The 21224-nt window shown below is 46.4% G+C and overlaps 1 protein-coding gene across 1 annotated transcript in view; it reads right to left on the bottom strand.

Moving 5' to 3' along the window:
* Nucleotides 1-6748: 6748 nt before the first annotated feature.
* The window catches only part of SNCA (synuclein alpha), a 363343-nt gene continuing 348867 nt past the window's right edge, over nucleotides 6749-21224 (bottom strand). The window contains exon 5 of the mRNA XM_060187737.1: nucleotides 6749-6760. Within this exon, the coding sequence (XP_060043720.1) occupies nucleotides 6758-6760 (3 nt within the window). The 3' untranslated portion in view covers nucleotides 6749-6757. The remainder of the gene's footprint in view (nucleotides 6761-21224) is intronic.

Genomic DNA, 21224 nt, shown 5'->3' with positions numbered 1-21224 from the left:
TAGACGAGGTCGTTCACAGAGATCTGAAATGACTTGGAAAGCCTGGAGCAGAGACAAGAGGAGATGACAGGAGAGAACAGGAGTGACAGGAGAGAATGAGAAGGCATTGTCGCTCCCTAGTTCATGGCCCAGTCCAGTACGGGCCACCACATGAACATGTTTGTGCAGAATCTGGCTGGCTGTGCACAGGGGAACCCAGAGAAAACCCTTCTTGTAAGGATATTCTTTTTCCAATATTTTTCTCTTTATTTGATAGAGCAGAAAGAAATTGAGATGGGAGGGGCAGATAAAGAGCTAGAGAGAGCCCTGCAGCACTGCTTCACCAATCTCAAAGCCTCTTCCCTGCAAATCGGTACTGGGGGCTTCAACCCAGATCCTAGCGCACGGGAATGTGTGCACTGAACAGGGTGTGCCACGGGCCCGCTCTTCTGCTGATACTCCTCATCAGGGAGGCTGGCAGCTACACACCCATCCTTTCATTGCTGATGTCTTCAGCCAAAGCCTGGTGGCTGAGGTTTTGCTCTGCTTTACTCTCGGAACGGATTTATTTCGTTAACCTGGCAGAAACCATATGCAGCATTTATGCCACCGCACTCACAAAGCTCCTCTGTCCCCACACCCCCATCCACCCCACACACACAGATGCGGACCTGGGCTGGAACCTTGGTCCTTGCCCATACTCAAGCGTGTGCTCTCCTGCGTGTGCCCCTGGCTGGCCCTGCAAATCATCCTCTTTGAATACTAGATGATGAAATGACTAACTCCTGGGGGCAGTGGATTTTGAACTAAGGGGTGCCTGGGAAACATAGGGCTCTCACTATGCCAGCTCCCGTGAGGCCTGGCAATCAGCGGTCCTCCCTGGCTTAAAATGGAGTCGGGACCATTTAGCGCCATCAGCAGGCACCTCTTTCAAGCTCCTCCCCCTGAAGAGCAACTGCACCAACATTGTGAACCAATGAGATGTCACTGCAGCTCAAGCCTATGTGGGATTGGTCCACAGCGGGCCACACGCTCAGGAGGAGACATTGTGATGTCATGCCCGCTGAACCCCATATAAGGCCCTGAGCAGGCTGAGCCTTTGGTCTTGATCACTCAGGAAGCTGTCACAGTGACCTGCAGTTGACCGGGACCAGAGCAAGTACACCTTCGCACCACCGCTTCCACTCCGCACCTACCTGTCTCCACTCTTGTCTCCTCTCTCTTCCTCTATCTCCACCTCTCTCCCTTCCTTCCCTCTCTTTCTTTTCTGTCCCTGTACCCTCCTCTCCCTACCATCCTTCCCATCCCTTCCCTTCCCTTCCCTTCCCTTCCCTTCCCTTCCCTTCCCTTCCCTTCCCTTCCCTTCCCTTCCCTTCCCTTCCCTTCCCTTCCCTTCCCTTCCCTTCCCTTCCCTTCCCTTCCCTTCTTCCCTCCCCTCCCCTCCCATCCCCTCCCCTCCCCTCCCCTCTCCCTCCATTCCTCCACCTCCTGCCCCCTCCCTCCTTCCTTCTCTACCTCCTCCCTCTGCGTCCTGCTCCCCTCCTCCCCTCCACCCTCCCTCCCTTGCTCATATTTATGTAGATAGCTGTATATATGTTTGTTTTTGAGTAGAGTTTAGCTGTTTATACATACTTTATTGGGGGGTGGGGGTGGTTATCATATTAGTTATAGTTATTATTGTTGTTGTTGTTGTTGCAGGATATCAGATTTAGTGGGTGGGGGTGGTTCTTGGGTTATTGGGTTAGTGTTAGAGTCCCTCTCCCTGAGCTGTTATTTAGAGAGAGCAGACAGCGCTCTCACTATGCCAGCTCCTGTGAGGCCTGGCAGTCAGCGGTCCACATTGGGCCACTCTGGTGGCCTACAAGTGACATCTGGCCCGCTTGTAGGCCACCATAGGCTGACTGGGGCCCAGGTCAAGACCTGGGAAGTTGATATGAGTCAACTGCCCGACTGTAAGGTCCAGCAGCTCCTCCGGGGGCTAGAGGTGCTGGGGACGTTCCAGCACCCCAACATCCTGAGTCTCCTGGGCGTGGTGGAGGAGGCCCACTGCCTCCTTGTACTGGAGGAGCAGGCCCAGGGGCAGGACCTGGCCACACTCCTGCTCCAGCGCCCCGTCCTGGCCGAGGCCAAGGCCCGCAGCCTGCTGAGGCAGGTCACGTTCGTCATCCAGAGCTGCCACCGCCGGGATCTCAGCCTCGGGGACCTGAACACACAGTATGTGCTGGTGACGGAGGAGGGGAGAGTGAAGCTCTCCGTCGTCGAGGTGCTGATGGGCAGTGTGGGGGTGGCTCTGGACATGGCCTGGGGGCAGCCCGTCTTCATGGCGCCGGAAGTCCTGCTGGGGCAGCGCCCCTCAACCGCCAGTGACCTCTGGTGCCTGGGAGTCCTCCTCTACAAGATGACTTTGAGAACCCTCCCCTTCCTGGGGAAAGACTACAACGTGGAGGAGGACAAAATCCTTGGAGGGGCCCTCCACATGCCCTATTCCATCCCTTTTATCTTACGCCACCTCCTCAGCAGACTACTCCACCAGGATCCCAAGCAGCAGGGCACCACCCAGGACATCCTGAGGCACCCTTGGACCTCACACGTAGAATTTGTTACCATCAGAGTGAGGCACAAAGGGTGCCCCCAGGAGGAGGATGGTCTGAGGTGCCCCGCAGAATCTGGGTCTGCACTGGGGACTCCAATGCAAAGTGAACCCACCATCAACAGCTGGAGGTGGGTAGAAGAGGCCAGCTGGGTGGACTCCCAAACCCCCACCCCAGAGCTGGGAAGCAGCACTGAGGATGACACACAGATGGAGCCCCAGCTGGAGTCCCAAACCCCCACACCAGAGCTGGGTAGCTGGAATGAGGAGGACACAGAGATGGAGGCTGAGCTTGGTATGGAGTCCCAAACCCCCACCCCAGAGCTGGGTAGCTGGAATGAGGAGGACACAGAGATGGAGGCCAAGCTTGGGATGGAGTCCCAAACCCCCACGCCAGAGCTGGGTAGCTGGAATGAGGAGGACACAGAGACGGAGCCCCAGCCTGGGGTGGAGTCTTCACCATCAGTCACCCCAGAAGACCGCAGCTCAGTCCTTACTCCAGCCCCAGAAAGTCCAGATCCAGTGCCCCAGAGCTGCCCTCCCTCATCACATCCACTCAGCCACTCCAGCCTCACCCCTCCTCTGGAGGGGACCCAGGAAGTCCGGGAAGCAGCTGGACAGCCTCCCAGAGCCACTGCAACTCCCAGATCCCAAAAGACAGAGCTCTGCAGAGCCATAAGGTGCCTCTTCTGCTTCCCCTGGGTGCTCAACAACAAGGTTGCTCCCATGTAGCCGACACCCCGGTGCAGAAGATGGGTCCCCTCCCACAGGCCCCTTTGGAATCCTCCCCTGCCACTTCAATGCAGTGAGGAGACCAGGACTGAATGCCAGCCCCAATATATATTAAGAATGCTGGACTCTAAAATCTAGATTTGTATTTTGTATTAATTTTTGTTTTATATATTTCATATTTTTATTTTAGTAAATTGTTAAAATGCTGACGGTTTGAAAAATCATCTCATTGTTCTGTGTGCGTCAGGCCCATATGAGACTTGGGGGATGGGGCGGGTGGTGTGTGGGTGGCAATGGCCTTTGTATAGTTATCATGGGGACTCTGGGGTGCCACTGGGGTTACAGAGAGCAGTCTGGGAGCCAGGTTGCAAGGCAAGAGGCAAAAATGGTATGATATGACCACAGCTCTCAGGTGGCTGTTGATCACATTGCAGACTAAATTCTGTTTTTAATTTTTATAAAATGGAAGTATTGACAAGACCATAGGGTAAGAGGGGTATAATTCTACACAGTTACTACCACCAAAACTCCATATCCCATCCCCTCCCTTGTTAGCGTCCCTATTCTTTATCCCTCTGGGATTATGGACCCAGGGTCACTGTGGAGCACAGAAGGTGGAAGGTCTGGCTTCTGTAATTGCTTTCCCTCTGAACATGGGTGTTGGTAAGTCAAACGGTCCTCCCAACCTGTCTCTTTCTTTCCCTAGTGGGGCAGGGCTCAGGGAAAAAAGGGCTCCAGGACACACTGGTGGAGTTGTCTGCCCAGGGAAGTCAGGTTGGCATCATGGTAGCATCTGGAACCTCGTGGTTAAAAAAAAAAAGGTACAAAGTAGAACAAATTGATGAGTAGTCATGAACCTAAAGGCAAGAATATTGCAGACAAAGATTTTTGGTTTCTAATTTGGAAAAAGCTAGTAGGTCTCTTTTAGGTATATTCCACGGGACCGTGACTTTACTAGTTTTTGCCTGGGCCTGACATCTAGTACACAGGTGGACCCAAGTTACTGTCTGGGGAGATGGTGAATTCTAACCCCTTGTGAAATGGTTGACCCCCACATGTGAAGTCAGGGCTGGGAGGGGGGAGTTGAAAGGCTGAGTTCTCTGACAGGAATGTCAGAGTAGGGCCTTAGCTCCCCCTCAGAGAGGGACCCCCGATGCCTGGGTCTGTCCACAAGAAGCAGAAAGAGGGTCACAAAAGTGAAGATTGACCACAGGGAATGTGGTTGCTGAGCCTTCTCCCTTTATGTCTATAAGCATTTCTACTGGCTTATTTGGTTCTGTGTCTATAAATTTTACGAAATAATAATAATAAATATTGAGCCTCAAGCCAGGAAAGAAGCCTGCTTCACTGAGCTGCAGAACACAGACTTCTGCCCCCTTCACCAGCTGCCTTACTCAGAGTAGTGAGATCGCACCATGACAGCTTCAGTGGGGTCAGTAGTTCACCTGTCCCTCTTGGACAACTAGGTGACCTCCAAGCAGTAGAAACTGGCATGTGTGGAGGTCACCATAGGCTGGCTAGGGTCCCAGTGAAGATCAGGTTTACAGATCAGAACCTTCTGACCCAGCCCCAACTCCAGCACTTCCTCCAGGAGCTACAGGTGCTGGGCACCTTCCAGCACCCCAACATCCTGAGGCTCCTGCAAGTGGCAGAGGAGGCCTACTCCATACTGGTGGAGGAAGAGTTGGTCAGGGGAGAAAGAGGCAGCCATCAGGGTGAGACCTGCAGTGTGCAGACAAAGAGGCAGGGGCCCCCCAGGTCATCTTCTCCTCTGAGGGGTCCCTTGAGGAGAACCTAGACTGAACCTTCCCAGCTGGGGCTGGGTGAGGAAGCCTTGGGTCAGAGCTGGAGATGGAGCCTGAGTAGAGTCTGAGCTCTCCAGCTGCCAGATGGTCACCTTCCAGCAGAACCTGGAGGACTAACAACACCCTGACCAGACCTCATGTGAACACCAGAACCCCTGATCCCATAGGCAGCTCATGTCTACACAAAATGTCCACAAATGTTCAGCACCCTAGAACCCTAGCCTCAAACCCTAGTAAGGCTCAGACTCCCAGGACAGCTAAGATTCCAAGGATGGTTGACGTGCCCAAGGAGGGTTCAGATTCCCAGGATCACTCAAATGTGCAGCAAACTTCCCAGGATGAAGGCTCAACCCCTGAACCAACACTCAGCCCACCAGAGCTGCTTTCCCTCCTTGACTGCACCTAGGCACTCAACCTCCCCCAACCCCCAATCCCCAGGTGGAAATCCCAGAAGACAGGGAAACAGCCTCCCAAAGCCACTGCACCAACTCCCACTTCTGACACCCATCAGACAGCACCTTTGTTTGTCAAGCTGCCCAGCTGCAAAATTTAACAGAACAAGTCCCTAACCCCAGACAGAAGACATTGTCCTCTGCCACATATTTCCCTCAAAAGTATCGTTGAGTTCAAAGTTTGGCTTTGTGGTCAACTGCCAAAGCCCTGTCCTTCCCTGTTGAGCTTAGCAACAGTCTCCCTACAAGGAACCAAATGGCTTTCCGACACAATATATCCTCAGACAACACCACAGGGCCCACCCTGTCTACTCCAGTGTCACTGGATGGGCTCACAGAACTTGGCCCATTGTACTGTGTGTTCCCAGCCTACCATTACCGCATTTTCATAGAATGCTAATCCAGAGCAGGCAGCCATCCAGGTCAGGCAACCCCAAGTCAAAGTATCTGTGCCTTCATTTCTCTCTCCCACCCAGCTTCTCCCCCTGATTTGAGAGTGGCCCTGCCACACACAAAAGCACACATATGAATTCTATCGCCTGATTCCTACAAAAGCAACAAACCAAGACATTCTGACTCAGCAGGGGGATTGTAGATGACCCTGTGGCTCCTGGTCAGAGGCTACAGGGAATAGGACAGAACCCTGCTCAGGTGCTTACTCATAGTCCTGCTCAACTCAGGAGTCTACACAGAGAAGACGGCTGGGGAGAGGCTTCAGAGAGGGTCACACACACACTCTCCTGCGCTACAAAATAACCTGGACCCACTCTCTCATTAAACTCCAACAAAGAAAATGTACTTTTGAAGAAGAAAGGAAATAAATCTGTTCTGTTAATATTGATTTTAATGAGAAAATAGATCTGTAAAAAGAATGATGCACAGAAAGAGAGAGAGTGACAGACCAGAGCTGGTGGCATGGGAGACTGAACCTGGGACCCCAGAGGGTCTGGATTGAATATCTTTTGTTTTTTTAAAAATATTATCTGTTTATTTATTTATTTATTTATTTCCTTTTCTTGCCCTTGTTTTATTGTTGTAGTTATTATTGTTGTTAGTGATGTTGTCGTTGCTGCATAGAACAGAGAGAAATGGAGAGAGGAGAGGAAGACATAGAGGCGTAGAGAAAAATAAAGACCTGCTTCACCGCTTCTGAAGCGATTTCCCTGCAGGTGGGGAACTGGCGGCTCGAACTGGTATCCTTACTTGTGTCCTTGTGCTTTGTGCCACCTGTGCTTAACCTGCAGCGCTACTGCCCAAAACCATTATGCCGTCTCCCCAGAGAAATGTGATGTAATGGAGTTGAGAGCAATATTGGTAGGGTGCAGTTTTCACATAATCACCACCACTCATATGTCCTCACTTTCCTTCTGCTCAATACTAAATAAAAGTCCACTTTGGCTGGTATTCGTGTATTTAAAATGATGGTGTGTTATCTCAGAGATGAGTCGGAAATATGCACTGACATCAGAACAAATGGGCCAAAAAAATCCCCCTTCTAATGTCTAAAAACAATTTTTTCCTAGAAACTAATCTGACCCTCAAGGAAGACCTGGATGGAAGGGAAGTTCTGTGGGTGCTGCAACAGTGCTCTCTGCCTTCTGTCTTACACTCATTTTTTTTTTTTCTGCAGCAATGAGGAAACTGATGCCTCTCATAGCTAGAATCTGGGCAGGATCCAGAAAGAGACCCTCTGTTATGTTGGTCCCCTCTGCTCAAAAAAACATAAACCACCCTCTGCCCTTGGGAATCCAGGGATCTACTGAGACAGCCCACAGCTGACTGAGCATCCACCCTTCTGCTGTTTTGCTGCTTAGACCCACCTCTGAGCCAGGTCATCAGCTATGTGCTCTTCTCCCTCTAACTTATTCACTGATCATGACCCCCTCCAATGCCACCACAAGAGAGCAGATGCCATTTTTTTCTTACAGCTGAGTAGCATCCATTCTGCCTATCTGCTCAATTCCCTTACCCACTCATCTGTGCTTGGACATCCGGATGGTTTTCCATATCTGGCACCGAGCATTGTGATGAACTTGGGCATGCACACATCTGATCAGGTAAGTTTTCTGTTTTGTTCAGTTGGCTACTTAGCAGATGAATGGCCGTGATGAACCTGTCTGTTTTAACCTCTGTGGGTTAGCAATATCACTTAACCACTACAGAATACAGTACAGAAGCCTCCCTTACTATTACTAACTAACCTTGCTTTCTACTCATTTTAGGATAGCAGCATCAGTGTTTTACATATATAAAAGGGAACATACAGGGGAGTTGGGCTGTCACACAGCAGGGTAAGCCATGTGGTGCGAAGTGCAAGGACCAGCATAAGGATCCCGATTCAAACCCTGGCTCCCCACCTGCAAAGGAATTACTTCAAAGGTGATGAAGCATGTCTGCAGGTGTCTATCTTTCTCTTGCCCTTTCTGTCTCCCCATCCTCTATTTCTCTCTGTCCTATCTAACAACGACGACTTCAGTAATATCAATAACAATGAAAAGATGACAATACATACACACACACACACACACACACACACACACATATATATATAGAGAGAGAGAGAAAGAGAGAGAGGAATAAATACACCATAGCACTTTTTTTTGTCCATTTTTGGTCAATATTGCCAAAACAATCTTGAGGAAAAGAAACAGAAATGGAGGCATCACACTCCCATATCTCAAACTATATTATAAGGCCTTCATCATCAAAACAGCCTGGTACTGGAACAGAAATAGGCACACAGACAAGTGGAACAGAACTGAAAGCCCAGAAATAAACCTCCACACCTATGGACATCTAATCTTTGATAAGTGGCCCCAAAGTATTTATATGTAAGAAGGAGGCTCTCTTCAATAAATGCTGCTGGGAAAACTGGGTTGTAACATGCAGAAAAATGAAACTGAACCACCTTATCTCACCAGAAACAGAAATCAACTCCTAATGGATTAAGGACATGGATGTTAGACCAGAAACTATCAAGTACTTAGAGGAAAACATTGGTGGAATACTTTCCCACCTAAACCTCAAGGACATCTTTGAAGATACAAACCCAACTGCAAAGAAGACTAAATCAGAAACAAATCAATGGGAATACATCCAATTGAAAATCTTCTGCACAGTCAAAGAAACTATCACACAAACAAGGAGACCCCTCACAGAATGGGAGAAGATCTTCACATGCCATACATCAAAGAAGAGATTAATCACCAAAATCTACAGAGAGCTCAGCAAACTTAGAAACCAAAAAGCAAATGACCCCATCCAAAAATGGGCAGAGACTATGAACAGAACATTCACTACAGAAGAAATTCAAAAGGCTCACAAACACATGAAAAATTGCTCCAGGTTGCTGATTGTCAGAGAAATGCAAATAAAGACAACATGGAGATAGCACCTCACTTCTGTGAGAATGGCACACATCAAAAAGGACAGCAGCAACAAATGATGGAGAGGCTGTGGGGACAGAGGAACCCTTCTGCACTGCTGGTGGGAATGTAAATTGGTCCAGCCTCTCTGTACAGCAATCTGGACAACTCTCACATGGCTAGACATGGACCTTCCATATGACTCAGTAATTCCTCTCCTAGGGATATACCCCAAGGATTCCATAACACCCAACAAAAGAGAGATGTTCATAGCAGCACAATTCATAATAGCTAAAACCTGGAAGCAACCCAGGTGCCCAACAACAGATGAGTACCTGAGAGAGCTGTGGCACATATACACAATGCAATACTATGCAGCTATCAAGAATACTGAACTCACCTTCTCTGACCCACCTTGGATAGAGCTAGAAGGAATTATATTAAGTGAGCTATGTCAGAAAGATAAGGGTGAGTATGGGATATTCCCACTCATCAACAGAAGTTGAGAAAGAAGAACAGAAAGGGAAACTAAAATCAGGATTTGACTAAATCCGGAGTAGGGCACCAAAGTAAAAACGCTGGGGTGAGGGTGAGGATGAGGGTGGATGTTTGGTTCCTGGGGCAGCAGCCAGGGGTGGTGGGTGGGTGAGATGGGATACAGTCTTTTGGTGGTGGGAACGGTGCTTACTTACACTCCTGTTAATCCTTAGTCATATAAATGTTAAAATGCTGATGGTTTGAAAAATCATCTCATTGTTCTGTGTGCATCAGGCCCATATGAGACTTGGGGGACGGGGCGGGTGGTGTGTGGGTGGCAATAGCCTTTGAATAGTTATCATGGGGACTCTGGGGTGCCACTGGGGTTACAGAGAGCAGTCTGGGAGCCAGGTTGCAAGGCAAGAGGCAAAAATGGTATGATATGACCACAGCTCTCAGGTGGCTGTTGATCACATTGCAGACTAAATTCTGTTTTTAATTTTTATAAAATGGAAGTATTGACAAGACCATAGGGTAAGAGGGGTACAATTCTACACAGTTACTACCACCAAAACTCCATATCCCATCCCCTCCCTTGTTAGATTCCCTATTCTTTATCCCTCTGGGATTATGGACCCAGGGTCACTATGGTGCGCAGAAGGTGGAAGGTCTGGCTTCTGTAATTGCTTTCCCTCTGAACATGGGTGTTGGTAAGTCAAACGGTCCTCCCAACCTATCTCTTTCTTTCCCTAGTGGGGCAGGGCTCAGGGAAGAAAGGGCTCCAGGATACATTGTTGGAGTTGTCTGCCCAGGGAAGTCAGGTTAACATCATGGTGGCATCTGGAACCTGGTGGCTAAAAAAAAAAAAAAAAGTTCAGGTATAAAGTAGAACAAATTGATGAGTAGTCATGAACCTAAAGGCAAGAATATTGCAGATAAAGATTTTTGGTTTCTAATTTGGAAAAAGCTAGTAGGTCTCTTTTAGGTATGTTCCACGGGACCGTGACTTTTCTAGTTTTTGCCTGGGCCTGACATCTAGTACACAGGTGGATCCAAGTTAGCCGTTATTTAGAAAGAGCACACAGGGCTCTCACTATGCCAGCTCCTGTGAGGCCTGGCTGTCAGCAGTCAATGGGCAACTATGGTGACCTACAAGTGACATCTGGCCCGCTTGTAGGTCACCATAGGCTGACTGGGGCCCAGGTCATGACCTGGGAGGTTGACAAGAGTCAACTGACTGATTGTAAGGTCCAGCAGCTCCTCCGGGGGCTAGAGGTGCTAGGGACCGAGTTGCCCAGCAGAATCTGGGTCTGCACTGCGGACTCCAATGCAAAGTGAACGCAGCATGGAAGATGACACAGAGAATGAGCCCTAGCCTGGGGTAGACTCCCAAACCCCCACTCTAGAACTGGGAAGCAGCGCTGAGAAAGACACAGAGATGGAGGCCGAACCTGGGACAGAGTTCCAAACCCCCAGCCCAGAGCTGGGAAGATGCAATGAAGAAGAAAAGAGACAAAGCCCCAGCCTTGGGTGGAGTCTTCAACATCAGTCACCACAGAAGACCGCAGCTCAGTCCTTACTCCAACCCCAGAACTTCCAGATCCAGTGCCCCAGAGCTGCCCTCTCTCATCACCTCCACCCAGCCACTCCAGCCTCACCCCTCCTCAGGAGGGGACCCAGGAAGTCTGGGAAGCAGCTGGGAAGCCTCCCAGAGCCACTGCAACTCCCTGTTCCATAAGATTTTGGAAGACACAGCTCAGTAAGCCATAAGGTGCCGCTTCTGCTTCCCCTGGATGCTCAGCAACAAGGTTCCTCCCAAGTAGTGACACCCCGGTGAAGAAGATGGGTCCCCTCCCACAGGTCCTTTTGGAATCCTCCCCAGCTACTTCAATGCAGTGAGGAGACCAGGACTGAATGCCAGCCCCAATATGTTGAGAATGCTGGACTTTGAAATCTAGATTTGTATTTTTTATTAATTTTTATTTTATATATTTCACATTTTTATTTTAGTAATTTGTTAAAATGCTCTTGGTTTAAAAAATCACCTCTTTGTTCTGTGTGCATCAGGCCCATATGAGACTTGGGGAATGGGGAGGGTGGTGTGTGGGCAATGGCCTTTGAATAGTTATCATGGGGATTCTGCAGTGCCACTGGGGAGCAGTCTGGGAGCCAGGTTGCAAGGCAAGAGGCAATGATGGTATGATATTACCACAGTTCTCAGGTGGTTGTTGATCACATTACAGACTAAATTTGTTTTTAATTTCATAAAATTGAAGTATTGACGAGACCATAGCTTTCCTATTCTTTATCTCTCTGGGAGTATGGACCCAGGGTCACTGTGGTGCGCAGAAGGTGGAAGGTCTGGCTTCTGTAATTGCTTTCCCTCTGAACATGGGTGCTGGTAAGTAAAATGGTACTCTCAACCTGTCTCTTCCTTTCCCTAGTGGGGCAGGGATCAGGGGAAAAAAGGGCTCCAGGATACATTGGTGGAGTTGTCTGCCCAGGGAAGTCAGGTTGGCACCATGTGGAACCAAGTGGCTAAAAAAAAATAAAAAAGTTCAGGTATAAAGTAGAACAAATTGATGAGTAGTCATGAACCTAAAGGCAAGAATATTGCAGATAAAGATTTTGGTTTACCAATTTGGAAAAAGCTAATAGGTCTCTTTTAGGTATAGTCCACGGGACCATGACTTTACTAGTTTTTGCTTGGGCCTGACATCTAGTACAAAGGTGGGCCCAAGTTATTGTCTGGGGATTGGTGAATTCTAACCCCTTGTGAAATGGTTGACCCCACATGTGAAGTCAGGGCTGGGAGGGGGGAGCTGAATGGCTGAGTTCTCTGACAGGAATGTCAGAGCCGGGCCTTAGCTCCCTCTCAGGGAGGGACCCCCAAGCCTAAGTCTGTCCACAAGAAGCAGAAAGAGGGTCACAGAAGTGGAGATTGACCACAGGGAATGTGGGTGCTGAGCCAGCTACCTTTATGTCCATAAGCATTTCCATTGGTCTATTTGGTTCTGTGTCTACAAATTTTATAAAAAACAAACAAACAATCAAACAAAAAAACCCAAAAAACATAATGAGCCTGAAGCCAGCAAAGAAGCCTGCTTCACTGAGCTGCAGAACCCAGACTTCTGCCTCCTTCACCAGCTGCCTTACTCAGAGTAGTGAGATCTCACCATGACAACTTCAGTGCGGCCAGTATTTCACCTGTCCCTCTTGGACAAGTAGGTGACGTATAAGCAGTAGAACCTGGCATGCGTGGAGGCCACCATAGGCTTCCTGGGGTCTAAGTGAAGATCAGGTTTAAAGATCAGAACCTTCTGATCCAGCCCTAACTCCAGCACTACTTCCTCCAGGAGCTACAGGTGCTGGGCACCTTCCAGCACCCCAACATCCTGAGGCTCCTGGAAGTGGCAGAGGAGGCTTACTTCATCCTGATGGAGGAGGAGCTGGTCAGGGACAAAGAGGTAGCCTTCAGGGTGAGACCTGCAGTGTGCAGAAAAAGATGCAAGGGTCCCCCAGGCCATCTTCTCCTCTGAGGGGTTCCTTGAAGAGAACCTAGACTGAATCTTCCCAGCTGGGGCTGGAGGAGGAAGCCCTGGGTCAGAGCTGTAGCTGGAGCCTGAGTAGTGTCTGAGCTCTCCAGCTTCTAGGTGGTCACCTTCCAGCAGAACCTGGAGGACTACCAACACCCTCACCAGACCTCCTGTGAACCCTAGAAGACAAAAACTCAACCCCCAGCATGGCCTGATCTGATAGGCAGCTCATGTTAATACAAAAAGGTCTACAAATGGTCAACACCCTAGAATCCTAGGCCCAAACCCTAGTAAGGCTCAGACTCCCAGGACAGCTAAGATTCCAAGGTTGGTTGACATGCCCAAGGAGGTTTCAGAATTCCAGGATCACTCAAATATGCAGCAAACTTTCCAGGATATAAAAAGTAAAATGTAGGATCCAGCTGTTGCCACACCTGGTCAGGTGCACACAGTACAGTGTGCAAGGGCTGGGGTTCAAACCCAGTACCCATCTACAGGGGGAATACTTCATGATAGGTATTGTCTTTCACTTCCCTCTCCACTCCCTTCAGGGTCTCTCTCTCCTACCAAATGTAGAAAGTTCCTCATGCCTGAAACAGTAGATGACCAAGTTTCAGTCCTCAGCACCAGCATAGCAATAGCAGAATATTGATCTGTTTAAAATAAAATAAAATAAAATAGCAAATGAAAAATAAAAATATTTCTGCCTGGGATAGTGATTTGTCCTACTGGAACTGAGCCCTAGGGATAACTATGGTGATAATAAAAAAACATCTAAAAAATATGGAAGACAATGCACAGCTCCTGACTACTCTCACTCATTTCTTTTGTCTTTACTAATTATTTTATTGCTAGAGAGTACACCCTAAAGGCATTCAGAGTGTCCATAGAAAACCAGTGGGTGTTCATTTCTTATCTTTTTGCATTTTGTGCTCAGTGCCATGTCTTGGATTCCTGTCCACTCCACAAATGCATTTTAATGTGTCCTGAAGCATTTACTTCTGAGCAGAGGCACAAAAAAAAAAAAAAAAAAAAAAAAAGCAACCAAATCCAAAAGAAAAAGAAAGAGAAAGGAAAAAAAGGGAAAGCAAGAATGTTCCTACTCATGACCACAGAATGTTAGCTCAGATCTATAGAGATTCAGAGGTCACATAGGCTCCTAAGCTGAATATGGACCCCAGGTCATGTCAAATCGATGGGGTTTACAGTTAACAATATTTACACCCACTTCCCATATTACAGAGCTACTTTCTTCCCTGATACAGCTTTCTGGTCTTTTTTATAGCCATGATATCATCTCCCCAGACAATAACATGGATCTACCTGCATATCAGATTTCAGGCTTGGGGGAAAAAAGAAAAAGAAAAAAATATATAGCCTCAGGCCCTTTGGAATATAACTAAAATATGTCTACTAGCTGTCTAAAAAATGGAGGACCCAGAGATTGGGAGGCAGAGCCAACATGGTGACTTTGGAGCCACAGCTGCCATGAGCTCCAATAGGCAGCAGCCTGCAACCCAGGATCCTCTGCTGGATAGGGTAGGATACTAGGTTGTCTGTAGGAGGGTGAACATGGGCTGGTCAGAGTGACACCAAAATATAGTTCCATAACTCTCTCTTGGGCTGACAAACAGAGGTCAGGGGGACAAAGGAAAATCCTTTGATTATTTATGAGCTCTCCCCCAACACACCCTAGTACCAGCCCACAGGGGCAGCACAGCAGCTCCAAGCAGGGTCACTGATGAGCTATTTTCTTTACCAAAATTCCTGGCTCACCAGGGGTGTCATTCCAAGCATGATCCTTTAACTTTTTCCTTTTTTTTTAAGTGACTAGAGCTCTATTTGAGTGACAAAATACCTGACCAATCAGAGCCTCTTCCCTGCCTGGGAAAGACTATCTGGAGGATTTTTTTGTTTTGTTTTGTTCTGGATAATTCTTAAAATTGGTTGTCTTTGCTCAGGCTGCCTGCAGCCAATCTGGAGAAGTCCAAGCTGCAGACTGACTGTTAGGGGTTTTCTGCTCTATTTTATTTTATCACTACTATTACTACATACACATGTCCTTTTTCCATCCACCTTCTTCAGGATGACCAAATTAACCGTTGTTGTTTTTTCCATTGGTAGGTGACTGGCTGTCCTATCCATTGTGAGAGGAACTTGTTTCTCTCTACCTCTTCTCTCCACTTTCCTTTTTACCTCCTCCTAGCTATTGTAAAAAACAAAACAAAACAAAAAACTCTTTACTGCTCTTCATTTTTTTCTTATTTTCTCTCTTTCTTCCTTCTTTCCTTTTGTTTTATTCTTTTCTTCCTTCCTCTTCCTTTTGTTTTTTGAATTCATTGATACTCGCTTATGAATTATTTAGGGGGATAACTATGACTCAGAGTGGACTATATGTGTGTGTCTTCTCTATTTCCCTTTCTCCCCCTTTCTATCCCTATATTTTATAGTGGACAGTAGATTTGCATAATTTTCTATACTTGCTTTCTATTTTTTCTTGTCTCTTATTCTTTTATTTGGTTGCTATTTTTTCTTGGACTGGAGGTGTTGTTTGGCTAAATGGGACTGGTTGAACTGCCATCAGTCCTTGCCTCAGTTACTATTGCTGTTATTTCTGAGGTTGGTGACTGAACTTCTAATAATGTTCTTTAGTATAGCATGGATTGTACTCAAAACACAATAACTGAAGAATGAGAGAACTGAAAAATAAAAACCACATCAATAGAAAAATGGTTAGATCAAGAGCAAATAAAATTGCTACCACACTGAATCAGGACAGGAGCCCAGAAGAAACTCCAAATCAGTCAGAAGTAACCATAGATAAGAAAAGTATGCAAGTAATAGTAAACCTAATAATCACAGAAATGAAGAAAACTATGGAGGAAAGGGCTATAGGAATCAGGGAAACAACAGAGGATATCCTTAAAGAAAATACAAGCTACCTTGAAGTAATTAGAGAAGTGAACGCTGAAATACCTGAGCTAAAAGGCCAACTAGCAGAACAGCTAATACTATAACTGAACTGAACAAAGAAATTGAGGGAAGGGAAAGAAGATTAACAGAAGCAGAAAGCAGAATTATCCAGACAGAAGATGAGCTAGAGAAAACTAAGAAAAAGTAAAAGAGCTAAAAAAGAGATTGAGAGACACTGAAGGCAACAACAGAGACATATGGGATGATCTCAAAAGAAGTAATGTCCGTATAATTGGCTAACCAGAGTAAGAAAAAGAGGAAGGGGAAGTAAATATTCTAGAGGAAATAATGGAAGAAAACTTCCCAGACCTGAACAACAGAAAGAAAATTAAGATTCAAGTGGCCCATAGAGTCCCCCCAAAATCAACGTAGACCTGAAGACACCAAGACACATCATAGTTACAATGAAAAGAAGCAAGGATAAAGAAAGGATCCTAAAGGCTGCAAGGGAAAAACAAAAAGTCACATACAGGGGAAAACTCATAAGACTATCAGCAGACTTCTCCACTCAAACTGTAAAAGCTAGAAGAGAATGGAAAGATATCTATCAAGACATGACTGAAAAAGGGTTTTGAGAGTCCGGTGGTAGCACAGCTGGTTAAGTGTAGGTGACGCAAAGCACAAGGACTGGCGTAAGGGTCCTGGTTCGAGCCCGAGCTCCCCACCTGCAGGAGAGTTGCTTCACAGGCAGTGAAGCAGGTCTGCAGGTGTCTGTCTTTCTCTCCCCCTCTTTGTGTTCCCCTCCTCTCTCCATTTATCTCAGTCCTATCCAACAACAATGACAACAACAATAGTAACTATAACAATAAACTATATTTTATAACTATAAAAGGGTTTCAACCAGGGATAATTTATCCTGCTAGACTTTCATTCAAACTACATAGAGGGATAGGAGGGATAAAATCTTCTCAGAGAAACAACAGTTAAAGAAGGCAACCATCACCAAGCCTGCCCTGAAAGAGGTACTAAAAGACCTCTTATTCTTCTTCTTCTATCGTTTGCCCTTCTTCCGTAGCCAGTCAACAGCATCAGGTTGAGCCTGATGTAAAGTTTCGAGACCTCCTTTGAATCTGGAGAGGTGGCAGTAGTTGACTATGTGGGTCATTGTCTGTAGCCACAGGGGCAGTTCGGGTCGTCTCTGGCTCCCCAGCGATGGAACATAGCGGCGCACAAGCCATGGCCTGTTCGATAGCGACTGAGGAGGGCCCAATCATAACGTGCTAGGTCAAAGCCGGGTTGACGCTTGCAGGGGTCTGTGATGAGGTGTTTGTTCTTTACCTCAGCTGACTGGCAACTCTGTTTCCAAGAGTCTGGAACAGAGAAGTTCAGTGTAGGCCTAGGAGACCAGATTGGGTGATGAGACGTCAAGCGTTGGACAGGGTGGGCGAAGATATCCGTGTTTATTGGCAGGTCCGGTCGAGCGAAGACGTGGGAAATGAGCTTAGATGATGCTGCATCCCGACAAATATCTGGCGGGGCGATGTTGCTAAGAACTGGCAGCCATGGAACCGGGGTGGAACGGATGGTTCCAGAAATTATCCTCATGGAGGAATATAATTTGGAATTGACCAAGTGGACATGGGGGCTACGGAACCATACTGGGGCACAGTATTCTGCAGTGGAATAGCATAATGCCAGAGATGATGATCGTAGTGTGGAAGCACTCGCGCCCCATGAGGAGCTGGCCAGTCTTGCAATGATGTTATTCCTCGCTCCCACCTTTGCTGCAGTTTTTATGAGATGTTCGTGAAATGACAGAGTGCGATCAAGAATAACGCCAAGATAGACTGGCTGGGCTTCAAGACCTCTTATAAACAAGAACATCACTATAATACTTGCCATATATTAGAACAAATAAAGAATTGTTGAATAATGGCACTATAATACATTCAATCCATAATATCAATAAATGTCAATGGATTTAGCTCACCCATTGAAAAGCACAGAGTGAGAGAACGGATCAGAAAACACAACACAACCATATTCTGCTTGCAAGAATCCCTCCTGACCCAACTAAACAAACACAGTCTTAAAGTGAAAGGATGGAAAACTATCATACAGGCTATTGGACCACAAAAAAAGGCAGGAGTATCTATTCTCATCTCTGACACCATAGACTTTAAATTAAATAAATAATAAAAGATAGGCCATTGAATAATGATTAGAGAATCAATCAACCAAGAAGATTTAACAATTATTAACATCTAAGCACCCAGTGAAGGCTCATCTAAATACATCACACACCTCCTGAAAGAACTACAATAATAGTGGGGTACTTCAACACTCCACTCTCATACTTAGACAGATCAATGAAACAGAGAATCAACAAAGAAACAAGAGAATTAAATGATGAGATGACTAGACCTCTTGGACATTTTCAGAGTTCTTCACCCCCAAAAAGCTGGAATACACGTTTTTTCAAATCCACACAGCATTTCCTCAAGGATAGACTACATGTTAGGCCACAAAGACAGTCTCAACAAATTCAAGAGCATTGAAATCATCCCAAGTATCTTCTTAGACCACAGTGCAGGAAACCTAACAGAACTAAGCCTCCACACTTATGGACATCTAATCTTTGATAAGGGGGCCCAAAGTATTACATGGCAGAAGTTTCTCTTCAATAAATGGTGCTGGGAAAACTGGGTCAAAACATACAGAAGAATGAAACTGAACCATCTTATCTCACTAGAAACAAAAATCAACTCCAAATGGATCAAGGACCTGGATGTTAGACCAGAAACTATCAAATACTTAGAGGAAAACATTGGTGGAACACTTTCCCACCTAAACTTCAAGGACATCTTTGATGAAACAAACCCAATTGCAAGGAAGACCAAAGCAGAAACAAACCAGTGGGACTACACCAAATTGCAAAGCTTCTGCACAACCAAAGAAACTATCACACAAACAAAGAGACCCCCTCACAGAAAGGGAGAAGATCTTCACATGCCATACATCAGACAAGAGACTAATCACCAAAATATACACAGAGCTCAGCAAACTTAGCAACAAAAAAAGCAATAAATCCCTCTCTCCATTGTTACCGATCATCTCTATCAGGAACAACAAAAAAGACCCAGATCACATCAAATCAGTGGGGTTTACAGTCAACAACATTTATACCCCTTCCCGATATTAGATAGCTACTCTCTTCTCTGATCCAGCTTTCTGGTCTTTTTCCCACCATGACATCACCTCCCCAAACAATAACTTGGATCTACCTTCATATCAGATTTCAGGTTCAGAGAAAAAAACAACAACTAGTGTAGCTACAGGTCCTTTGAAATATAACTAAAATATGCCTAATAGTTATCTACAAATGGAGGACTTCCCCGACACTTCATCTGCACTATTCCAGCCTTTAGGTCCATGATGCTAGCATGTTGCCACCAGGTTCCAGATGCTAGCATGTTGCCTACCAGACTTCCCTGGACAGACAACACGCCACCAATGTGTCCTGGAGCTTCACTTCCACAGAGCCCCATCCTACTAGGGAAAGAGAGAGGCAGACTGGGAGTACAGATAGACCAGTCAACGCCCATGTTCAGCAGGGAAGCAATTACAGAAGCCATACCTTTCACCTTCTGCATCCCACAATGGCCTTGGGTCCATACTCCCAGAAGGATAAAGAATAGGAAAGCTATCAGGGGGGGAGGGGATATGAAGATCTGGTGGTGGGAATTATGTGGAGTTGTACCCCTCTTATCCTACGGTTTTGTCAATGTTTCCTTTTTATACATAAAAATTTAAAAATAATGAATGGGTAAATACCTCATAACATATCTTCAAGAACAACTAGAGATAATCACAGGCAGTAAGTGGTCATCTATAGCTATTATTTATATATGTCTCCCCACCCCCTCTGGTGCAAAAGATGGGTCCCCTCCTACAGGTCTCTTTGGAATCTTTCCCAGCCATGTCAATGCAGTGAAATATCCAGGACTAAATGCCAGCTCCAATATATGTTGAGAATGCTGGACTTTGAAATCTAGATTTTTATTTTGTATTTATTTTTATTTTATATATTTCATATTTCTATTTTAGTAAATTGTTAAAAAGCTGATGGTTTGAAAAATATTTCTTTGTTCTGTGTGCATCAGGTCCATATGAGACTCGAGTGACGGGATGGGTGGTGTGTGTGGGACAATGGCCTTTGAATAGTTATCTTGTGGATTCTGGGGTGCCATGGGGGCTACAGAGAGCAGACTGGGAGCCACATTGCAAGGCAAGAGGCAGAAATCGTATCAGCTGACCACAGTTCTCAGGTGGCTGTTGTGCACCTTGGCGACTAAATTCTTTTTTGTTTTTAACTTTTGTTTATAAAATCGAAGTATTGTTATGACCATAGAATAAGAGGGGTATGGTTCCAAACAGTCCTTACCAGTAGCACTCCATATACCACCCCCTCCCTTGAAGGCTGACCTATTCTTTATTCCTCTGGGAGTATGGACCCAGTATCATTATGGGGTGCAGAACATGGAAGGTCTGGCTTCTGTAATTGCTTCCCCTGTGAACATGGGTGCTGGTAGGTCAAGCCTTACTCCCAACATGTCTCTTTGTTTCCCTAGTGGGGCAGGGCTTAGGGGAGGAGGGGTTCCAGGAAATATTGGTGGGATTGTCTGCCCAGGTAAATTGGGTTGGCATCATGGTATCATCTGGAACCTGGTGGCTGAAATAAAGTTAACGTATAAAGCAGAACAAATTGATGAGTAGTCATGAACCTAAAGGCAAGAATATTGCAGATAAAGATTTTTGGTTTCTAATTTGGAAAAAGTAAGTAGGTCTCTTTTAGGTGTATTCCATGGTACCTTGAGTTTAACTAGTTTTTTCCTGGGTCTGACATCTAGTATGCAGGTCGACCCAAGGTATTGTTTGGGGAGATGGTGAATTCTAACCTCTTGTGAGAAGGTTGGCCCCACATGTGAGGGCAGGGCTGGAGGCGGGTTGGCTGAGTGGCTGATTTCTCTGACAGGAATGTCAGAGCAGGGCCTTAGTTCCCCCTCAGAGAGCAACCTCCCATCCCACCATGCTTAGGTCTGTACACATGTCCACAAGAAGCAGAAAGGGGGTCACAGAAGTGGAGATTGGCTACAGAGAATGTGAGTGTTGGGCCAGCTCCCTTTATGTCCATAAGCATTTCCACTGGTCTATTTGGTTCTGTGTCTCCAAATTTTATAAAAACAAACTGTGACACCATTTCTACATCCAAATGTCACTCCCCTTTTCCTCAGCTCTCTTCCTGTGCTGTTAAAGCTGGAGTTAAGAGCCCTCTTATCCTCTTCCTCTTGTCATTTCCACCCCACTGGGACTGT

This window comes from Erinaceus europaeus, chromosome 3 (assembly GCF_950295315.1).
Source record: "Erinaceus europaeus chromosome 3, mEriEur2.1, whole genome shotgun sequence".
NCBI lineage: Eukaryota > Metazoa > Chordata > Mammalia > Eulipotyphla > Erinaceidae > Erinaceus > Erinaceus europaeus.
This window is presented reverse-complemented; position numbering and strand designations above follow the sequence as displayed.